General features: G+C 39.9%; 2 protein-coding genes and 1 long non-coding RNA gene across 7 annotated transcripts in view; 2 read left to right on the top strand and 1 right to left on the bottom strand.

Annotated features, from left to right (window-relative positions):
• Positions 1-2628: 2628 nt before the first annotated feature.
• Positions 2629-11955, top strand: blcap (bladder cancer associated protein). 3 transcript variants are annotated; one of them, XR_004463076.1, is made up of 5 exons: positions 2648-2751; positions 3991-4037; positions 6003-6752; positions 9065-9191; positions 9345-11955. XR_004463076.1 is itself a non-coding variant. In XM_033325218.1 (2 exons), the coding sequence occupies exon 2, from the start codon at positions 6196-6198 to the stop codon at positions 6457-6459; it is 264 nt and encodes an 87-aa protein (XP_033181109.1). In that variant the 5' UTR covers positions 2629-2751; positions 6003-6195; the 3' UTR covers positions 6460-7890. The 3 variants fall into 3 exon arrangements, 1 of the variants encoding a protein (XP_033181109.1); XR_004463077.1 differs by lacking the exon at positions 3991-4037 and adding an exon at positions 4464-4598 and having other exon boundaries at positions 2667-2751; XM_033325218.1 differs by lacking the exons at positions 3991-4037; positions 9065-9191; positions 9345-11955 and having other exon boundaries at positions 2629-2751; positions 6003-7890.
• Positions 10104-19171, bottom strand: part of ripor3 (RIPOR family member 3) — a 42320-nt gene continuing 33252 nt past the window's right edge. For 2 of the 3 annotated variants that reach the window (XM_026306765.2, XM_026306764.2), the window contains 14 exons: positions 18623-18749; positions 17813-17973; positions 17323-17580; positions 16168-16264; positions 15776-16039; positions 15526-15671; positions 15276-15441; positions 14241-14370; positions 13963-14127; positions 13651-13815; positions 12402-12604; positions 11539-11622; positions 11345-11435; positions 10104-11263 (listed from right to left, as the gene is read on the bottom strand). In XM_026306765.2, the coding sequence (XP_026162550.1) occupies positions 11163-11263; positions 11345-11435; positions 11539-11622; positions 12402-12604; positions 13651-13815; positions 13963-14127; positions 14241-14370; positions 15276-15441; positions 15526-15671; positions 15776-16039; positions 16168-16264; positions 17323-17580; positions 17813-17973; positions 18623-18749 (2158 nt within the window). In that variant the 3' untranslated portion in view covers positions 10104-11162. The remainder of the gene's footprint in view (positions 11264-11344; positions 11436-11538; positions 11623-12401; positions 12605-13650; positions 13816-13962; positions 14128-14240; positions 14371-15275; positions 15442-15525; positions 15672-15775; positions 16040-16167; positions 16265-17322; positions 17581-17812; positions 17974-18622; positions 18750-19171) is intronic. The other variant, XM_026306766.2, reaches the window with a different exon arrangement.
• The window catches only part of LOC113130282 (uncharacterized), a 15840-nt gene continuing 12222 nt past the window's right edge, over positions 15554-19171 (top strand). Inside the window, exons 1-3 of the long non-coding RNA XR_004463078.1 lie at positions 15554-15687; positions 15772-15957; positions 18630-18755. This is a non-coding gene — a long non-coding RNA (uncharacterized LOC113130282). The remainder of the gene's footprint in view (positions 15688-15771; positions 15958-18629; positions 18756-19171) is intronic.

Genomic DNA, 19171 nt, shown 5'->3' with positions numbered 1-19171 from the left:
CCAAACAGGAATTTACAGCCTGTAGCAACTTTGAAATTAAGGTTTTGGCACTTTATTCCAATTGGAAATAGTGGCTATCATTGAAATGCTGCATCATGTTAAATGTATTACATACAGTGACTGACATATCTATTTTGCTTATAGGAATGGTTGTAACTGCTGAGGATGTTTACTGCACACTCTTCGACAAGTCGTGATTGCTGTACTTATGTGCTGTTAGCCTAATAAGCTTTTTTCAATAGTGTTGGAATGGCTGCTGTACACTCATGGCTAAATCTTGAGGCTATGACACATGGGCAACATTTAGAGGCCAAAGCATGAAAATATAGATAATTACAGTGTTTGAGTCAAGTTAACAAACTCCAAGTCCAAGTCGAGCCCCAGGTTTATGAACCTTTTGTGTTGTATGTTAACGTCTGAATCACTACAGTTGTATCCACAGCTGTGATCATTCCACAGTCAATATGAGCATGTCTGAGCCATTATCTCAAGTCTCTGCGGTCCTGTCCAAGTCACTATGGTCAGGTCTGAATCAATACAGTCATGTCCAAGTCACCTCAACCATGTCTGCATCGCTTTGATCATAATTGATGAGCTATGGTCACCCCACGAGTTGTCTGAGTCACTACAATCATGTTTGAGCCTCAACAATGATGGTTAGGTCACTTTGGTCATGTTTGAGTCAGTGTGCACATACTGGAGTCATGACAGTCATCATGATCATGGTGGAGTTACTGTGCTCATGTTGGAGTCATTACAGAAATCTACAAGCCACTAAGATTATGTCAACACATGCCCGAGTCACTACAATCATGTTCAAGTCCCTACAACCTCATTCTTGTGTACATAATAGAGTTATGAAGGTTGTGTTGGCAGCACTACCGTGATGTTTGAGTGATTTTGGTCATGTACAAGCCACTGCAGTCATATTTTTATCATGTCTGAGTCATTACAGCCATGCTCGAGTGGTTAACACATGTTTCAGTCACTGCGATTGTTTCTGATTTATTAAGGTCATGTTCCAGTCAGTGTAGTCAGGTCCATGTCGCTACAATTATTGTCTGACCAACAGACTTTTAGATCAAATTATGTTATAAATGATTCAAACTGGGACTTGAAAGGTCCAGAGTTTCATTAATAAAACACAGAGTACTGTCCAAACTATCTTAGCACATTAGGAAATATCACACCTGATGTGGACAGAAATAATTTGAGCTATTTTTGGTGGATGACTAACTGGAATGGAGGTAGACTTCTGCCAGCAGCTATGTTCAGCATTGTTTTTTGTGTTTGTTTTCTTTCATCCAGTGAAATGATTTTGTTGCTGCGGCTGTCAGTCTCCATTCCTGTTACAGACAGTATTGCCCATCTGCATTTCATCAAGATGTTGCCTGTGATTCAGCTCTTTTACTCTCGATGTACCAATACTGTATATGGCTTCACTTTTAACTCTGCTGATTGATATGCACTTTGTCAGCTAAGCAGGATTTATGGAGCGCTCATGGCATATGGGGACTGAGAACCGTCCTGAATGACTGCGTGCAATGTAGATTTTCTGTTTCTGAAAGCACAACATACATGCAGGACATAGCCCCTTGTTATCTGAGCATGTAGTTTCTGCACTGCAGTGAGCACCAATATAACAAAACACGCAGCTTCTGTTGCCTTGTTTGCTAAAAGCCTGAATGAAAGAGTTTGACAGGGACAAGTTTTGATGCTTTTTGTTGCTAGAAATCAACTGAACGCTTTGCAGATTGTGATATTTCAATTTGCCTTTGCTGTTTTTTTTTTTTTTGTTTCCAGGATCATATGGCAGCTTAATGTATGTTTCCATTTGTTTGCGATGTTAAGTGCAAGTCATTGGGCATTAAATTGTAGCGAAAACAAATGGCTCTTAATTTGTAAAACAAAGTTAGTTTCCTGGTAAGATTTTTAACAGCTAAGATTTTCTTTGTCTAACATTTTGGTGATGTTTTTGTTGATTCATCACTGGGGTTTTTTTTCTTTAGATTTTTTTACAGGTCTTTTTTGTATGTCTATATGCATTATGATCACATATTGTCTGTCACTTTTTGTCAGTGTAATAAGTTAAATGTGAGAAATAAAGTTTGGAGAAAATGTGATTTGTTTGATTTCTCTGCAAGTGTGAGTTCCTCATGCAGGGATTTTCAGTCAATTTCTGCTCTCCTTTAGTCTGATGTTATTGTCACAATCTAGTAACTTTATTCTAAGAATAATTTTACTGTTTTATTGGAATTTTATTTCTTTTATTTTTGTAACAAGAAGCTGTAATATGATCTAACGTGATTTCCACTTATCTTATATACTACTTTTAAGTACCTACATACTGTTTGGTGGCTTTTGAATTTACATCTGGATCAATAAGGTTTACTGTATTTTGTATTATTATTCTAATTTTGAATAGTAAATAGCTAAAGTTGAAAAAAATGTAGTGCAATAAAAAAAAAAAGTATTATTTGTATTATTCTTAAATGTAGTGAAGTCAAGTATACAATGACAGAAGTAGAAGTAATTAAATGTTATTTGCCGACTGATCCATGTGAGCTGAAGGTTTCAACAGTGGCTCTTAATAAAGTATTTTATTCAGGCACCCGTGGGTCTTCTACGCTTCTTTGCACCAGGGGTCCTTCATGCTAACGCTAATGCTTGTTAGCAGCTACATACGCAGTCAGAGGTTGAGAGAGGTGGTGATGGTTTGTGCCTGCTAAGAATGAGCCCGAAATACGTCAGGTTTGTTGATCTTTTCTATTTGAAGCTCGTTTAAAAATAAATACCCACATTTTTAGACACCTTTAGTTCAGCACATCCACGAAGTCTTTTGTTTTGTTTGAAGCTAACGTGGCTAGTTAGCATTAGCTGCGTGCTGCAGTTACGTCGACAGGGAAAATCTGTTTTCGAAACTAACGTTACGCCCCAAACTGGTGGATTATTCGGTGTTTGATTAGAACTGAACAGAACATGGTGTGTAGTTAACATCCTAAAATGTCACCACAAGAGTGTCACCATCGTGTAATGTTAGGAGGGTTCCCCTTTGGAACGTTACTTTTAGAACTGGCACACGTTTCTGTTAGCTAATCACGTTACGACCCATTAATGTGTTTTTTTTAAGGCAATATTAAATGTTGATATTGCCAAATAAACGATGTTACAGACATGCAGTATGTCAAAATAATGAGAGGACATCTCCGACTTTACGTTGAGTTTGTCTTCAAATGCTTTACTCTTCATCTTCTAAGGCTTGCAACACTAAATTGAAGGTTTTTGAATGATGTTTGGTCCTGCCCAGTTGTAACTACGTGCATTGCAGAATGGACACGCTTTTAGTTGAGTTAGTTAACTTGGTCAAATAGAAATAAGGTTGGTCAGCGTCCTTAGCGTTAATAAGTAAAGCCTCTGCTTTGTTCTTCAGCCAGTTTCCTGGTCGAGGCAGCAGCTTTAACTCGAGGCTTGCACCAGATTTAGACACCGACTTGTTTTGTTTTATATAATTTAATGGAAGTCAAGACACCTTTATTTGGCTACGTGTCTTTTATTGGTCAAATATTCGCACAACACAAGTGCGCAGCTAATTAACGTTAGCTGAGCTGCTAAGCTACAGCATCAGGCCCTTACAAGGAAGTTGCAGCTAAATAAATATGAAGCTTGTTGACTGTGGCCTCTCTTCCTCTCCCATAAACATTTTTATTCTCCGTGTTTAGATTATGTTTTTGGATGATTAACTATGATCAGATGAGTTGAATACAAAAACCCGACAATAATTAAGCAGAGACAGTTGCTATAATTGGATGTATTCACAAGCTGGCTGCATCTCAACTAAACATAATTCATGTTGGCCCCCTGGGAATGCAGCAGTACTTCGATAAAATTGTATGTTTTATACTTCAATAGGGTCTTAATGCTGTATAATAAAAAAAGACTCAATAAGTAGAGGCTCTGGTGATGTACACCAATAAATGTTCTACCTTGCAGTTATTCAGAAGACTTACCCAACAAGTCTTCATAACACAGTGATGTAGGTAAGCTTCTTTTAGTTACGTTAAGGTGTTTTAAGGCCTCTATTAATTATTTTAGTATAGAAAGAGAGTTGTGTTATGGGAAGGTTTAGAAAGATTAGTGTGTGTGAGACAATGACCAACTAAGAAGAGTTACCAGATCACGACAATTCTGATTTGTTCAAAATAAATTGCTGTAAATCTGACTAACACTGATCTGATGAGGTGCAGTCAAAGCAAGGAGAAATGATTGTGTTAGAGAATTTAGCATTTATTTCTAACATTAACCCCAGATCTGTTATCAATGTATTTTTATTGCATCCAGAACAACATGTGCAGATGTAGTTTTGGTTTTCCACATTTCTGCCAAATATGAGAGTTTTATGAGTTGGACAGTCTGTTATTGTACTCCCTGCCATCACAAGCTGTAATCATCTTTCAATTTTCCAGTGTCTGTCTGGGTCCTGCTGTAGTGGAAATATATATGTCAACAGCAGCACAGATAAAATTAGATGATGATCAAACACAAATAGCATCAGCCACAGCATGCTGTGCAGCGCTTCACTGAAGGCTGCCTACCCACTGGTAAGAAACTGGAATCTACATGCACAGCAGATAGAAAAACACCGTCCTAAGCTTTTAATTTAAGATAGATTATCTGCCAGCAAAGAATTAAGTGGTTTTGTTGTGGAAAATCATACCTCCTCACTAAATTGCCTGGACAACAGAAAATCTTTTAATCTCTTTTTTTTTTTTTCCCCCTTACCCTGTTTTAGATGGCAAATTACCAATCTGTGTACTTAAATCCAGATCTTGTAAAATAAAAACAGATACTGGGTCTTAACTGGTAAACTTTTGCTTGGCCCTCTGCTAATCTCACTTTGACAACTTTATTTACATAGATACAGATATTTCATGTTATAACTAGCTGGTTAGCAGTCCATAGATAAAAGCTGGAGCTGCCATAAAAACTATCATGATGTGTGATCATTCTGCAAACCACTGTGAGCCTGCAGTTTCTTCTTCTATGGTGATTAATGGGAGACCAAACAACGTGTTATTTCCTCTCCTCACAATGGAGCTGTCCTGTGAGCGGAGCCTGCAGTGAAAGCGTCCTCACAGTGGAGGCCTGCAGGCAGTCATTAACATGGACTGGGGCACTGATCAGTCACAACTATATTATTGTGTGCGATAAGGGAATTCACTTTGTAGCTGCCATTCAGCATATTAATGTTACAATTCTAAAATTTCTTAATGTGACAATATTCTCAAAAATGTACACATCACGCGGATTCTTTTTAATGTCATGGCAAGTAATAATACTGGTTTAAACAGTTAAACCAGTCTCTTCCAAAGCAAACATATACTGAGTATTACAGATTCTGTTTATCAGGAATGTGATGCCTGTATTTATGTGTCAGACCCATCTGCTGATGTGGGAATCAGGTGATTCACTGTTACAGAAGATGATGTTTGAGGTTCACTGGTGGGTTTAAAACTGTACTGTTATAATGTTTTGTGTACGAAACATTACGTTTCAAGTTTATATTTTATTTAGAGCTGAATTAAATCCTGGTCATGTCTTGCCATAATAGCATGACCCTTCTGGCATTTTTGTTAAATCAGAAGTTTTTGAATTTATTCTTGAATTTGTTAGATTTGTTAAAGATTTCCATCCTGAGCTACAGCTAAAAGTTATTATTATTATTTTTGTTCTATTGTTGTTTGCTTTGTCAAATGTCAATAATTGGTAAAAAAAAAAAAATGCTTGACCTTTTTCAAAACCCAAGTTGACATTCAGACTTGCTGTCCAACCAAAGGTCCAAAACGTCATAAAAGTAAACAAGCATATTTGCTTTAACATGTATTTTGTTATATATTTTTACTCCTAAAAATAACTAGAGATAATAATAGGCCCATTTATTGTTGGTGAGTGTAAATATTGGTTATGGTGCTGGTTTGCTCAGACCTTTCCTGCTCTGTCTGCAGGGATGACCTGACAACAGCAACATCTGGCATCTTTGACCTGTCCCTGCATCATCCCAGCTCTGTTGGATAGAACAGCTCTCCACATCTTACCATCTGGGCCGTTGTCCCCCATCCACACACCGACCCTGAGCCTGTGATTGAATTGCACCAGCCCCACAGAGAGTCCCTGCAAACCACCTTCAGAAAAGGGACAATGTATTGCCTGCAGTGGCTACTCCCTGTGCTTCTCATCCCCAAGCCACTGAACCCAGCGCTGTGGTTCAACCACTCTATGTTCATGGGTTTCTACCTACTCAGCTTCCTGCTGGAGAGGAAGCCTTGCACCATCTGTGCCTTGGTCTTCCTGGCTGCCCTGTTTCTCATCTGCTATAGTTGCTGGGGAAACTGCTTCCTCTACCACTGCCAGGACGCTGCACTGCCGAACGCTGCCCACGACCCAGCTATCGTTGGGACCTAGGAGGAAAAGAGGGGGAGATATATTGGAGGGGGGAAGGGTGTGTGTGGAGAATGACGAGGAATCGCTAGGAAGTCACGGTATAATGATACTGCCATGCTGTAAGAGGGGAGCAACTGCACTTTGGGGTTGGGAGAACGGTGACGAGGCAGCGCTGAAAGACTATTAAGAGGGCAATACTGCTGAGACTGCAGTGATCGCTCGGTCCGTGGCAACACTGAGGAGGAGAAGAGCCAGTTTTGGATGGAAGGATGGGCACTAGACGGCCAGGCTATAAAGAAAGAGTGGCGTTTGAGGTGGGGGGGGTGCTTAGGTGAACTTTTGTATTACATTGAGGGAAGGATCCACAATTACATTCTTGGCAACTTTAATTCCAGTATTTGAATGAGAGCTGAACAAAAATAATACACCACTGGTGACGCAATCTAATGTGGCTGCTCATCTTTTAGGGTGAAAATACTAAACTCAAACTGCCAAAATGTACTTAACTCCACTGAAATCTGCAGAGAGTGGATGACAGAGTTTCACTGGCAGCTGTGCTCTCTCCTCACTCTTGGTGGTTGTTGATGAACTTTAAACGCCAGCTATATATATATATATATATATATATATATATATATGTATACACTCGCTGAGCTACATGCCTTACACAGTCCAACCTGACCAAACTGTCACCTCATTGGCTTTGCACATATAAGGCTACCGTCAAACCAGGAGAGCACATTGACACTGGACAATCAATAAATATCCTGTGAATAATTGCCCCTTCATTGCGTTGCCACACACACAAACAAACACCTACCTTAGGTGTAATAATGCTGAGAAACTGTCCTGTTATTAACCACTGTGCTCTGCAGCTGCCCGTCTCCCCGTCTTTATCTCCTCTTCCTGCCTCAGACTGAGTGGCCCCTACTGCCAGACTCAGAAATTTTTTTTTTTTTTTTTTTTTTGCTTTTTGTTTTTCTTGTGCATGGGTTGACTTTTTTTTTTTCGAGTATTAAGTTCACATACAAATTTTAATTAAGTAAAATAAATTCAGAAAGTTTTCGAAAGGTAGAAAAATCTGGACGTGTGTGGGCTGAATGAAAGGATTTGTGTTATGTGTGATAGGTGTACATTTTTTTTTGGTCATGACATGCTGATAAGTGTAGAAATGTGGTGATCTTTAAGGAAACAAAAAGATGGTCAATATTTCCAGTAACAATAATACAGAATGCTGTTTGAGGTCATGGTTTTAGTGGGTTTCCTTGTGTTTCACTGCTGTAAGTGTTACATTTAGCAGTCAGACACAGACTATGGTGTTTATACCGTATGTAAGAACTGGCATGTATGAGAGTGTGTGCGTAGCCTTGTGTAGCGGTGCTGAGTTTGCCCACTGCTACAAGATTGCTTTGGTTTTAATTTAAATAAAGTTTTTCCTCTCAATGTGTTAAACTGGAGTAAACTCTTCCTTTTCTGTGCTAAATTCATTTAATATGTTAAGTTGCATTAGTGAATAAGACAACTTAAAACATAGTCTGGCTTCACCATCTTCAAAATATAAGTTTCATTGTTCTTAAGTGGTGGAGGAAGTATTCAGACTGTACAGTTAAAGAACTACAACATACAACATGAAAATACTTGAGTGCTGCATGACGTTGTTAGTCAAGTAAAAGTGTAAGTTAAGATGAAGAAGAAAATATACTTCAAGTAAAAGTGCTGAAGGCAGGAAAGTAAAAAGTGTCGTCATGAATGAACTGATTGGGGGAAAGGAGAAGGTGAGAATCAGTTCAAAGGACTGTAGTTGTGTCTGGCCAAGCATCAAAGCTCAAAATGAATCTGTTCATTGTAGTTAAGAACAGAAAACAATGAGAGAGGTGTGAAAATTGTATTATCAGTAATTAATTTGAGTACAAAGTACAGTAAAAGAAGTAAAAAAGTGTGGGTGTTACCGTTTTTAGCCTGAAATTACCTTAAAATGTTTAAAACCCGCTAATGGCGCTGACACTAGTTTACGAACTATGATGTCTGAATTGAAACGTTTAGCACCGACATCCGCTCAAAATATTTGTCGTCAAGTACTTTGATGACCAGAAACCTGCGAAAAAACCGAGGACATCCCCATAGCGTCAACCCTGCTGTGTTCACAGCTAACTAGCTAATGTTAGCATGCTGTATTCTGATATTACTTAATAAACATAAACATGTTAGCATTGTTAGCTCAAAGCTCTCCCAGTTAGAGAGCTCTGAGCTTTAGAGTTGGTTTTGTTTATAGTTTTAAGTCAAATCCTCAATTTATTCTTTACATTCTGCTTCTCACTGTCATTTTGTTTTTATTTTGAAATCTCTCAGCTCTCTGTTTTCTCTATTACTCCCCCCTTTTCCTACCATTGTTGATTTTAGATGCCCTGCTTGTGTTTTGCAACAGCTGTGTGAGAACATATTGTCAAACAAAAGCAAATAACTGGTGTTTAGTGTTTAGTCCTGGGACTTTTTTACTAAGTCAAAACTGTCCTGAAAAGACTGGAAGGATAACAGGATTAAAAATGTGTGCCCACTTCGAGACTTATAAGACTTAGGAATGCTTTTATTTAAATTGTATTAATAGTTTTTCTTTCCTTTTTTCCAGTCACTGTCTTTGCAAATCCAGATCCATCTGGTCCTGCAACAGAGGACTAAAACAAACCAAGCAGAGGATTTTCAAACACAGATAAGCCCACACACTGGTTCTTGTTTGTATCCTGAGCATTTTCAAGGTTTGGTTTTTAGGAACTAATCTGTCATTTTTCTGAGATAATCAGATGCAGTGTCTTTCATTCTGTTCTACATTATAACATCCGTGTTTGATAGTGTGGTTGTACTAATTCATGACCTTGTTTTTCTATAGAATGTACTTTTTTTTTTTTTAGGCACTTCTGCCAAAAACTCCCCCAACATGAGAGGTGACCTACATTATGTTGTTATGGGCACACTAATGCTGAAGGAAAACCTCATCTGACTGCACAATGCCAGCTTTCCCTTTCTAACATCTTCTTCTCATGCCATTTGACTGACCTTCCAAACAGTCTTTAAATATCCTAGTTGGAGAGGTGCCATGTGAGTTTAACCCCAGCCAAATGTATTCTGTGGCAAGCGAAAGCATCCTCAGGTCAGGGCCCTTCCCAAACTTCATATTACCTGATGAGACAGCAGAGGGCAGCACCTGCCTCTGTTGCAGTGATAATACTTCACTGTATCACTGTATGGGCTCAGCTTTGTGAGAAACATCAAATAAGATGTCAAAAGAGAAGAGGGGGTAAGTAAATTATCAAACAGGAATGTGTTGAATCACCTGGGTCATGTGTTTTCAGCCAGTCAGAAGTGAGAAGCACAGGGATAGTTGGAAAACAAGCAGGACAGTGTTCCTTGAGGACCAGGATTGGGAACCACTGCTCTACAGGATAAGGTCTGCAGCTAACAGATAGATCTAAAATAGTTTAGAGCCCACTATAATGTAATTTTAAGCAGATGCATTTTTTTTACCTTATTTGTCAACAACCATAGCTCTTATAGACACCTGTAAGTGTACGCTGCTATAATCCTGGTAATTACAGTAAATACTGTTGTAATAATATAAAATATATTCTCATAAAGGTTTACGTTGACACATTAATAAACACCTACATGTCTTAGTTTATAAAACAATAACTTTATTTATATAGCACCTTTTAAAACACAGTTACCAAGTGCTTGACTGTTAAAAACAAAGCATACAAGTAATAAAATCAAGAATGAATCTAAAACACAATAAATAGCTAAAACAAACAATATACTGCTTATTATGATGTTTTAAACTCTCCACTGTGTAAATCCGTGTAGTACTACTTAAAGCATGTGTACCCTAAATATAAAGTGTTACCAGAAATTATTTATCCAGCATTTAAACTGCTCATACATTCTTGCATTCAGTCTAAATCAATGCATCTGTACACACAAAACTCCACACGCTGAGCAGCTCATACCATCCAGCGGCTGTCACGTTCTGGCTGCCTGTTGTACTGTAAACTCTTGGCATCTATGAACGTCACAGCTCTTGTTTGTGAAAACATGTCAGCAACCATTTGGTCTTTCTTTTAAACATTGGTCACCTGACAACAAGAAGGAAAGTCAACAGATCTCGGGAAAGAAGTGACCTGCCACAGGTTTGGCTCTCTAAACTCCACCCTCATTGGCAGCCAGGTTATGATTAGGGATTTATCTGGTCCCTTAAATCATGTTTTGGTTATTGGCTCATTATGTCTCTTAACTACACACTTGTTTGTGAAATAATAATGTTCTTATTGTTCATTTTTCAACAAAACCCAGTATTCTTCACTAATGTTCTCCATCCCATTCCAGAAACAGAACTATAAAAACAGGGCAGAATGCACAGGCCAAGGATTTCATATAAAAACAAACTGGTACTGAAAGATGGAACAGAATTTCTTCTTGACTCAAGCACTGCATAATTCCATATTTCAGCAAAATAAATTTGAATATGAGCTAGAGTCACTGCAGCGTCCAGGGGATGAGGACAAATTTCATCATACCAAATCACAACATGTGATAACTTGTCTCGGCTTTCCCCTTCAGCATACCTTCATAAATCTTTCTTCAGCTGTGACAAAAATCCCAGGATCACAGAGATTCTTCATGTTGAGTCCAACCAGAAGAAGAGACTCTGTCTATTCTAGGTCCAGACCTGCTTCCTATAGAATTGTAATCTCAGTCTCTTGGTTCTGGTAAGCCTCCTCCTGCATCTCAGCATACAGCTGGTCCATCTTCTGGAAGGCCAGGTAGCCCTTTTTACCTGTCAACACATAGCAAATGTATTTAAAAATAACAACACTACAAATGAATGAGCTAGTAATTGAAGAATAATTGTTTGTACCAAAGGAGAGGACAGTCTCTCTGGCAGCGCTGCGAAGGTCTTCGTCTGCTGATCTATACAAATCTGCTATGTGGTCCACACTCTCTGTTGCCTGGCAAAAACACACATGAGATGGTTTAACAAACCAGACTTCAGTCGAAAAGATTTGAGCGTTGCTGTGTCTATGGACGCTTTCTGTAATGTGCATTGCTTACCCTCAGGCATTTAAGAGACAGGCAGGAGCCTTGTTGGATCTGAGCGTCAGTGCTTTTCAAACTCTCTGTGTAGTAAACTACCGCCTAGAGAGGAAGAACAGATGAACATATGTATGAGATATTACTTGTGTCGTGTACTTGTGCATTTCTTTTCATGAGGTAAAACAACAGAGAGAAGCTGTTAATTGCAGGTTAAACCCATGTGCTGCTCGACATGAGGCTTTACAGAGGCAAGTGCTGCTTTGAGCTAAATGCTAACATGCTAATGAGTAGCAGGTATAATGTTGACCATGTTCATCTTAGTTTTGTCAGTAGAGCAGCTCACAGATTGTGGTTATATTGATGTGAATGTGTGTATCGGTGTGAGGAAGGACTTTCTGGAAAAAAAAGGAAGGCATGCTGGGAAACTGGGCAACAGGAAGCTGTAAAGATTCTTTCCTTATTTCCAGTGAAGTCTGTGTATGATCCAGACTATGGAAAATAAAGAACATCTTGATGATTTCTCTGGTGGCTCTCTGGAAAACTTCACATCCAGAATTACTACAAATACCAAAATACTAATAGAGACAAGGATGCAAGGAGTGATGGGTTTGAACTGGCAGCAATGTTACAGTTACTTTATGTACCAGAACTAACACTAAATTTTAGTTTTATTTTTTTAATGAGAGAAAGTTACTGCTCATATTGAATATCTAGTCAGTTTATCCAAATACTGACTGTTTGGAAATGTATTATCAGCATTTTAAAGGTGCAAATGGTAAAATGTGAAAGAAATAGGGCCATCTAGTGGTGAGATTGCAGAATGTCATGGCATTAATCATTTTATTGTGCAGTGTTGCACCTGGCAGAACAGTCTGAAGTACCTTGCACCTGAAGGCCTTAAAGCCTGCAGCTCTGCAGAGACAGTTAGCTGCAGCTTTGCAGACTTTATGGTTGGAGTCGATCTGCAGGGCAGCCAAGGTCTGCAGCGTGCATCCCAGTGGGAGGAGCTCTGTGATGCGCCGCCCTCGCAGTTTATTTAAAGCCCGCCTCCTTTTGGGACTCCTCAGGGCTGACAGCATGTACTCTGAAACACAGAGTGAGCAGCTAGTGAACAACAACAACAATAATAATAATAATAATAATACAGCTCAGCACAGGGTTCATTAATTAGCTGCAGTGCCCAAGACGAGTTGAAAATCTTTGCTCATGAAAGTGATAAAATAATTCGATGAGATGCGAGAGGTTTCAGTGATAGTACTCATCTATTTACTGTTCCCTCTGCTCTCAGTTGGTTTTTCATACTTCTAATACATTGCTGCACAGCTAGTGTTTGTTATTAAAGCTGTGTGATGTTTTCATGTATCAGGACTGTATAGATAACAAGTTTGACATCTCAGAAAATTTAAATTACACTTGATCTAAACTTTTCTTTTCTTTGGCTCCATCTGCCTGATGTTCAAAGTGAGTTGTCCCTGACAGCATTAAGAGCAGATACACTGACTTGTTGTTTTAGTAGTTTAATAAACACCAGACATCTACACTCACTGTTACAATATGAAGAATGAGAGGAAGCAAAGGAGGTGAAGGGAAGAGAGGTTGCAGTTTTGTGTCTGTCTGAACATATTGTGGCCATAAGATGAGTTATGTGGCTGTTAAGCACACACATATACACGCCCAGTTTCTTTGGCCTGACTGATGGGCCAGATGCCTTTTAGTATGCTGGAATTTCAGGAATGTTCTCCTAGAGAGCTTATGGATCTGAGGACTAGAGCAGCATACCACTCCGCGAGTACACAACACGCATACGTGTGCACATACACACATACTCGTCTTTACACACAGTCAGACATTTGTTGTGTGAGGCTAGCTGTGAGGTCAGGAATGCAAAAAAAATGTATGTATCTAGATTTAAATGAAGATTAAAGGTGCATCATCTCAGGCGTACTACCCCCCTCTGCAGCCTTACTTCTGTGCTAAGTTACCAAACTGTCCATCAACTATTTCTGCTTGAAGTATTAGGGGCACTTTAATTTCCACATGCATTGAGTAGAAAATTGTAGTTAGGAACTTTTAATAAGTTTAATAAGTAACAATGCAGATGTACATGCAGTTTTAAAGTGATAGCTATACCTTCTTTGGAGAGGCGTGAGATGTGCTCTCCCAGCGCCTGGATGCTCCAGCGTTTCAGATACACTGACAGCTGGAAGATGGTTACTCTCTCTGGGCTGCAGATGGATCGAGGGCTGGGCAACAGCCGACAGGCCGTCTGGACCTGCTGCAGGAGCTGAGAAAACACTGCAGAATAGGGAGAAATCACATTCAGCTCAGTCAGCAAGTGAAAATTGTGCTTTTGGTTGAGTTAGTCAGGGTAGTGTTTGATCAGCATTTCAGGAGCCAACATCTATTACTGCCTAAAAAAAGTGGAGTGAAGTGGCCGTCTACCTTTTTCTGACTGGCCGGGCTGCTTAGCCTTCACCTTGTGTGTGTAACGTTTCTTTAATGTCCTGGAAAAACTGTCAGAGCTGCAACAGAAAGGAGAGCTGCTGTCGTTCACACACTCTTCCCAGAACAGCAGCAGATCCTTTGTTCTCTGGGCCTTAGGGAGAACTGAAGAAGATCAGGAGAATAAAAACCTTAGTTTAACAGTTGTTTTCCCATCACTTTTGCAAATGAAACAATATGAAACTACAACATAGTGTGTTTCGTAGAGTGAAACTAACTGTCACGTGCGGAGATATTGTCATTCTTCTCCAGCAGCAGACAGCTGACTTTGTCCAGGACTTCGGCTTGAAGAGACGTGTCCTCCATCAGGTCCCTCTGAGATGGGCTGAAGTCAGTGGTTCCTATCATCTGAATCCATGTGCAAATTAGATTGAGTTTTGAAAAGCAAGTTGGACAGGGGAGAAAGAAAACAGGCAGCTGAGCAACAAATGAGTAGAAAAGATGTTTTAATAGTCTCTTCATGCATTCATGGCTCCTGGAAGAGCCACAGCTTGTGATTCTACTGCTCATGATTTACATTCAGTACCAGTGTTTAGTGCCTGTTCAGGACAGGACCAGCATTTACATTGTGACACAGAGCTCAAAGTAAAGTTTACATTTTCAATAACTGTAACCAGGATGTTTCTCTAAACCTTATCCAGACTGTGCAGAAGCTGCAAGACATGGTAGAAAATGTGAATGTTTCAAATGCTGCAGTTGGCCATGAAAAGATGAATATAAGCTGTTTTTAAAATTATCTAATGTAATGTGCCAGACTACAGACCTGTAATGGGCAGAGCTCCAAGTGGTCTGCAAATTTTCTTCTTATATAATCCTCACTTTTTAATTTCTGTCATTCTTCACTTTATAGATTTTTCCAAAAAGAGAAGAGATGGAAAGAAAACAGCCGAAACCTTGACTGTGTTCTAGCCAGTGACTGGTAAATACAAGAGCCAACATGAAGTGTCATATTTATAATCAACGTTTCTTGTTACTCAATACGTCTCCAATACATGTGATGCTTTTTCACCAAACCTTCACAGATGGCTACTCTACAGAAGACGGTTTTTGTCTGAATGAGTATTTTAGTATGTAACACGAGTCACACAGTAAAAGGTTTAGGTTACATGTTCATATTTAATGGAGAGACGTGAGAATAATGCTGATCTTTTTTTCTGTTGTCTGGCACTAAAGATGTTTTAAGAAAATGTCAAACCTTTCTCACAGTGGGAACAGACTAGTAGCAGGTGAGTTGCTGCAGTAAAATATTGTACCTGGAGCAGGATGTAGCAAATATCCAGGTGAGTCTCCAGAGCTTGGTCAAGACCCCAGTTCCCAGATGTCAGAGGGACAATGACCAAGTCTTCCTCAGAAGCTGATTGGCTGTGCTGGGAGAGAATGCCGAGACTCCTCAGAGTGCTCTGCTGGAAAGAGCTGATGCTGGTGGGTAGAAATAAGATGGCTGGTTGTTGTACAACACATATCAGTGTTTAATATTTATTTTATTTCTTTCTGGAAACTCACCCACTGTCTTTTAGTCTCAAGCTGCCCAAACAGGAAGTGTCGTCATCTGCAGTGAAGTCATGTGACAAGAAGTCAAAGCTGCCCAGGACTTCCTCCACAGCCAGAGTCTCCTCTGACGATGAGCTTCTCATCAGGGAGAGGTCGTTCTGGGTGAGAACACAGGTACACATTCAGAGTGATGAAGGGTCAAAAGATTAAATACAGTGAGTTTACTTGCAGGTGTTTATGTGTATATGTATAACACAGGTACCTTCAGTATGGTTGCCAGGTGTAATATCTGGTGGTCCAGAGCCTTCAGCTCCTTCTCGGAGCAGCTCTGTTTCTCCAATATCTTCTCCAGTTCTGCGACCAGGGCTCCCAGCCTGAGGGCCTGGGCCCTGCGCTGGGCACCGCTCACCCCCGACCTCCCTGGGGTCGGAGCAGCTGTCACAGGTGAGGACGGGGCTACCGCTGTGGGCTGAGTAGGAGGTGTGGGGGAGGCTGGGGCAGAATATGACTGACAGTCTGGAGAGCCCTGAAAGAAATGTAGGAAAGGAAGAGTTCAAGTCTGATGAAACTAATAAACAACGCTTTGATTTATTTGCATCAGTACTGAGCTCATCTTTTTCAGAGCTGTATGACATGAGTGACATGATACTGTACCTGCATAGAGACACTGTCTGGTCCCAGGACGACACTGTGTGTTTCAGCATCTGGTTCTCCAGCTGTGTTCTTTCTGAGGATGTCAGGAGTGCTGGACCTGTAGGAACAAATATATCAGGCTTATTCAGAAGGAGCATAGCTCAGTGTTAACTACCATCTGTACTTCTAATTTGAAGTACTTTATATACTGCTGGGTAGCTGGCGTTAACTACCTTATATACTTCTAATTTGAAGTACTTTATATACCGCTGGGTAGCTGACGTAAACTACCTTACATACTTCTAATTTGAAGTACTTTATATACCGCTGGGTAGCTGACGTTAACTACCTTATATACTTCTAATTTGAAGTACTTTATATACTGCTGGGTAGCTGACGTTAACTACCTTATATACTTCTAATTTGAAGTACTTTATATACCGCTGGGTAGCTGACGTTAACTACCTTATATACTTCTAATTTGAAGTACTTTATATACCGCTGGGTAGCTGACGTTAACTACCTTATATACTTCTAATTTGAAGTACTTTATATACCGCTGGGTAGCTGACGTTAACTACCTTATATACTTCTAATTTGAAGTACTTTATATACCGCTGGGTAGCTGACGTTAACTACCTTATATACTTCTAATTTGAAGTACTTTATATACCGCTGGGTAGCTGATGTTAACTACCTTATATACTTCTAATTCGAAGTACTTTATATACCGCAGGGTAGCTGACGTTAACTACCTTATATACTTCTAATTTGAAGTACTTCATATACCACTGGGTAGCTGACGTTAACTACCTTATATACTTCTAATTTGAAGTAGGTACTTTAGTAGCACAACATGGAAATACTCATGTAAAGTACAAATACCTCATAATTGTACTAAGGTACAGTACTTGAGTACATGCCGTTACTTTATACTGCTGCTTTGAAAATTGCCTGCATAGAAAACAGAGGTTTATGAAATGATCTGTGGTCAAACAGCAGGATAATAAATATTTCAGGCAGACTGGACTAACAAAGAGGAACAGAACGATCTGCAGACTGTCTGTAATGCTGATTATCATTAACTACCCCCTGCACCACCCTTGTTGCTAGGTATTTATTCCAAAATAAAAGTCAAAGACATTGAACCTTGTTTGTTGCTGGGTATGTCCTCACCTCTGTAGAGCCAGCGGGGATCCAGTCTTGCTCTTTGCTGGCGTGGATGGAGAATCTATCACATCTTGCCACTCCTCCTCCTCCTCCTCCTCCTCCTCTTCCTCTCCCCCCCTTTCATCCATCCTCTTCCTCCTGTCACTCTGCTCAACAGAGACCTCCAGGGATCCCTCCTCCTCCAGGGACAGCTGAGTCTGGCTTCCACCCAGGCTGGTGCCTTGACTTTGGGTGGAGGGGTAACTGTGAGCCCGTGTGAGGCTGCTGAGAAATCGATTTTCACATGAGACATATAGTCACAGCAGTACACATCTATACTGACATGTTTTTATTTACAGTTTAGCTTTAGTATCTTTCATCTTGGGATAAAGCAGCATGTGGCCTTAATCTTATTATGGTTAGTGTGAAAAGACCAATAACCATAATTTAAATGGTTTTCACTGTCTTTTTGCAATATTTCATTCAAAAATACTGTTTTCCAACCTCTGTTACGTACCTGGGCATGTGGGGGGTGCGAGGGCTGTAGTTGGGGGTGATGGAGGTGTGCGAGGGGTTGGACAGGTAGCTGAGCAGAGACACACCTCCTCTGTTCTGGCAAGTTTTAGACACCAGGGACGGGAGGGAGCCTTCTCCAACCTGCAGCTCTCGCACCATCGACTGTAGAGAACAGATGAAACTCGTGTATAAATTTAAGTATCACATTTTAAAGTCAGTGTAGGCTGCAGAGAAAAAAACCACTTCTTTTTACATTTTGAGAGATTCAGGGATCAGATTTCCATTTTTGCACATCAAGCTACACTCAGTAACCCATGATGACAGAGTGAAAACATGTTTTTAGAATTGGACTGGACTCCAGTTGGTTCTTGACACATCCGAAGAAGAATTAATGTGAACAGGAAACACCTGATCACAGCTTGGAGGCACAGGAAATGCTGGATACTTTTGTGAGAAATTTGAGCGAAATAAAAATTTGAAAATGATAATACAATGCTTCAGAGTAAATATCCATTGGAGTGTAAATTTATATATAAATATATAAAATATATATAAATGTGTGTACTGCAATCACTGCACTCCTCTGTTCTGTATGTGTGTGTTGTGGGGACATAAACACAGAATGCAAATTTATCTTTTCGTTTTTTTTGGAATTCCTGCATGAAAAGGATTGGGATAAATAAGTCTCCAGGAAATGAATTCAATGCCTTTCTCTCTCTCTCTCTCTCTCTCTCTCTCTCTGTGTGTGTGTGTGTGTGTGTGTGTGTGTGTGTGTGTGTGTGTGTGTGTGTGTGTGTGCACATGTGCTTACTATAAAGTATTTCTCAGAGAAGGAGGGGGTGCTTGGTGTGGTCCAGCTGTACACTGAACCCTTCCTGCTGGACACTGACTGCCTGCTGACAGACAGCGGCCTCATCTTGTCAGTGCTGTCAAACGGACTGCAGGTGCAAATACACACAAATATTAAGAATACTGCACAACCACAGAAGATTAAGTATGTCATGCAACAACTACACACTGTGGAATATCACAAATGAAGAGTCACACTGCCAGTCAAAAAAGGTGCAGTGGACGTCCCTGATATCTGTCCATGTTTTTAACCAGCTGACCATAAACCAGGGAATATGACTTATTTGAATATGAGTTTGAGTATTTGCAGTCTTGTCTCAAGTTCTTGAGCTTTTCCAGGATTTTTTCCTCACTTTGCAGCCCGTTGTGGAAAATCTGAGAGTATAGTGTGTTGAAGCCTGAAATTCATGCAGCTTTTTAGTCACAGTCCTTGTAAATTTACTGATTTTATGCTTTCATGAGTCACATCAGTGTCATTTTCATGGCCCATGATTTCCCTGACCTCCTTAAT

The sequence above is a fragment of the Mastacembelus armatus genome, chromosome 5 (genome assembly GCF_900324485.2).
Source record: "Mastacembelus armatus chromosome 5, fMasArm1.2, whole genome shotgun sequence".
Lineage (NCBI taxonomy): Eukaryota > Metazoa > Chordata > Actinopteri > Synbranchiformes > Mastacembelidae > Mastacembelus > Mastacembelus armatus.
This window is presented reverse-complemented; position numbering and strand designations above follow the sequence as displayed.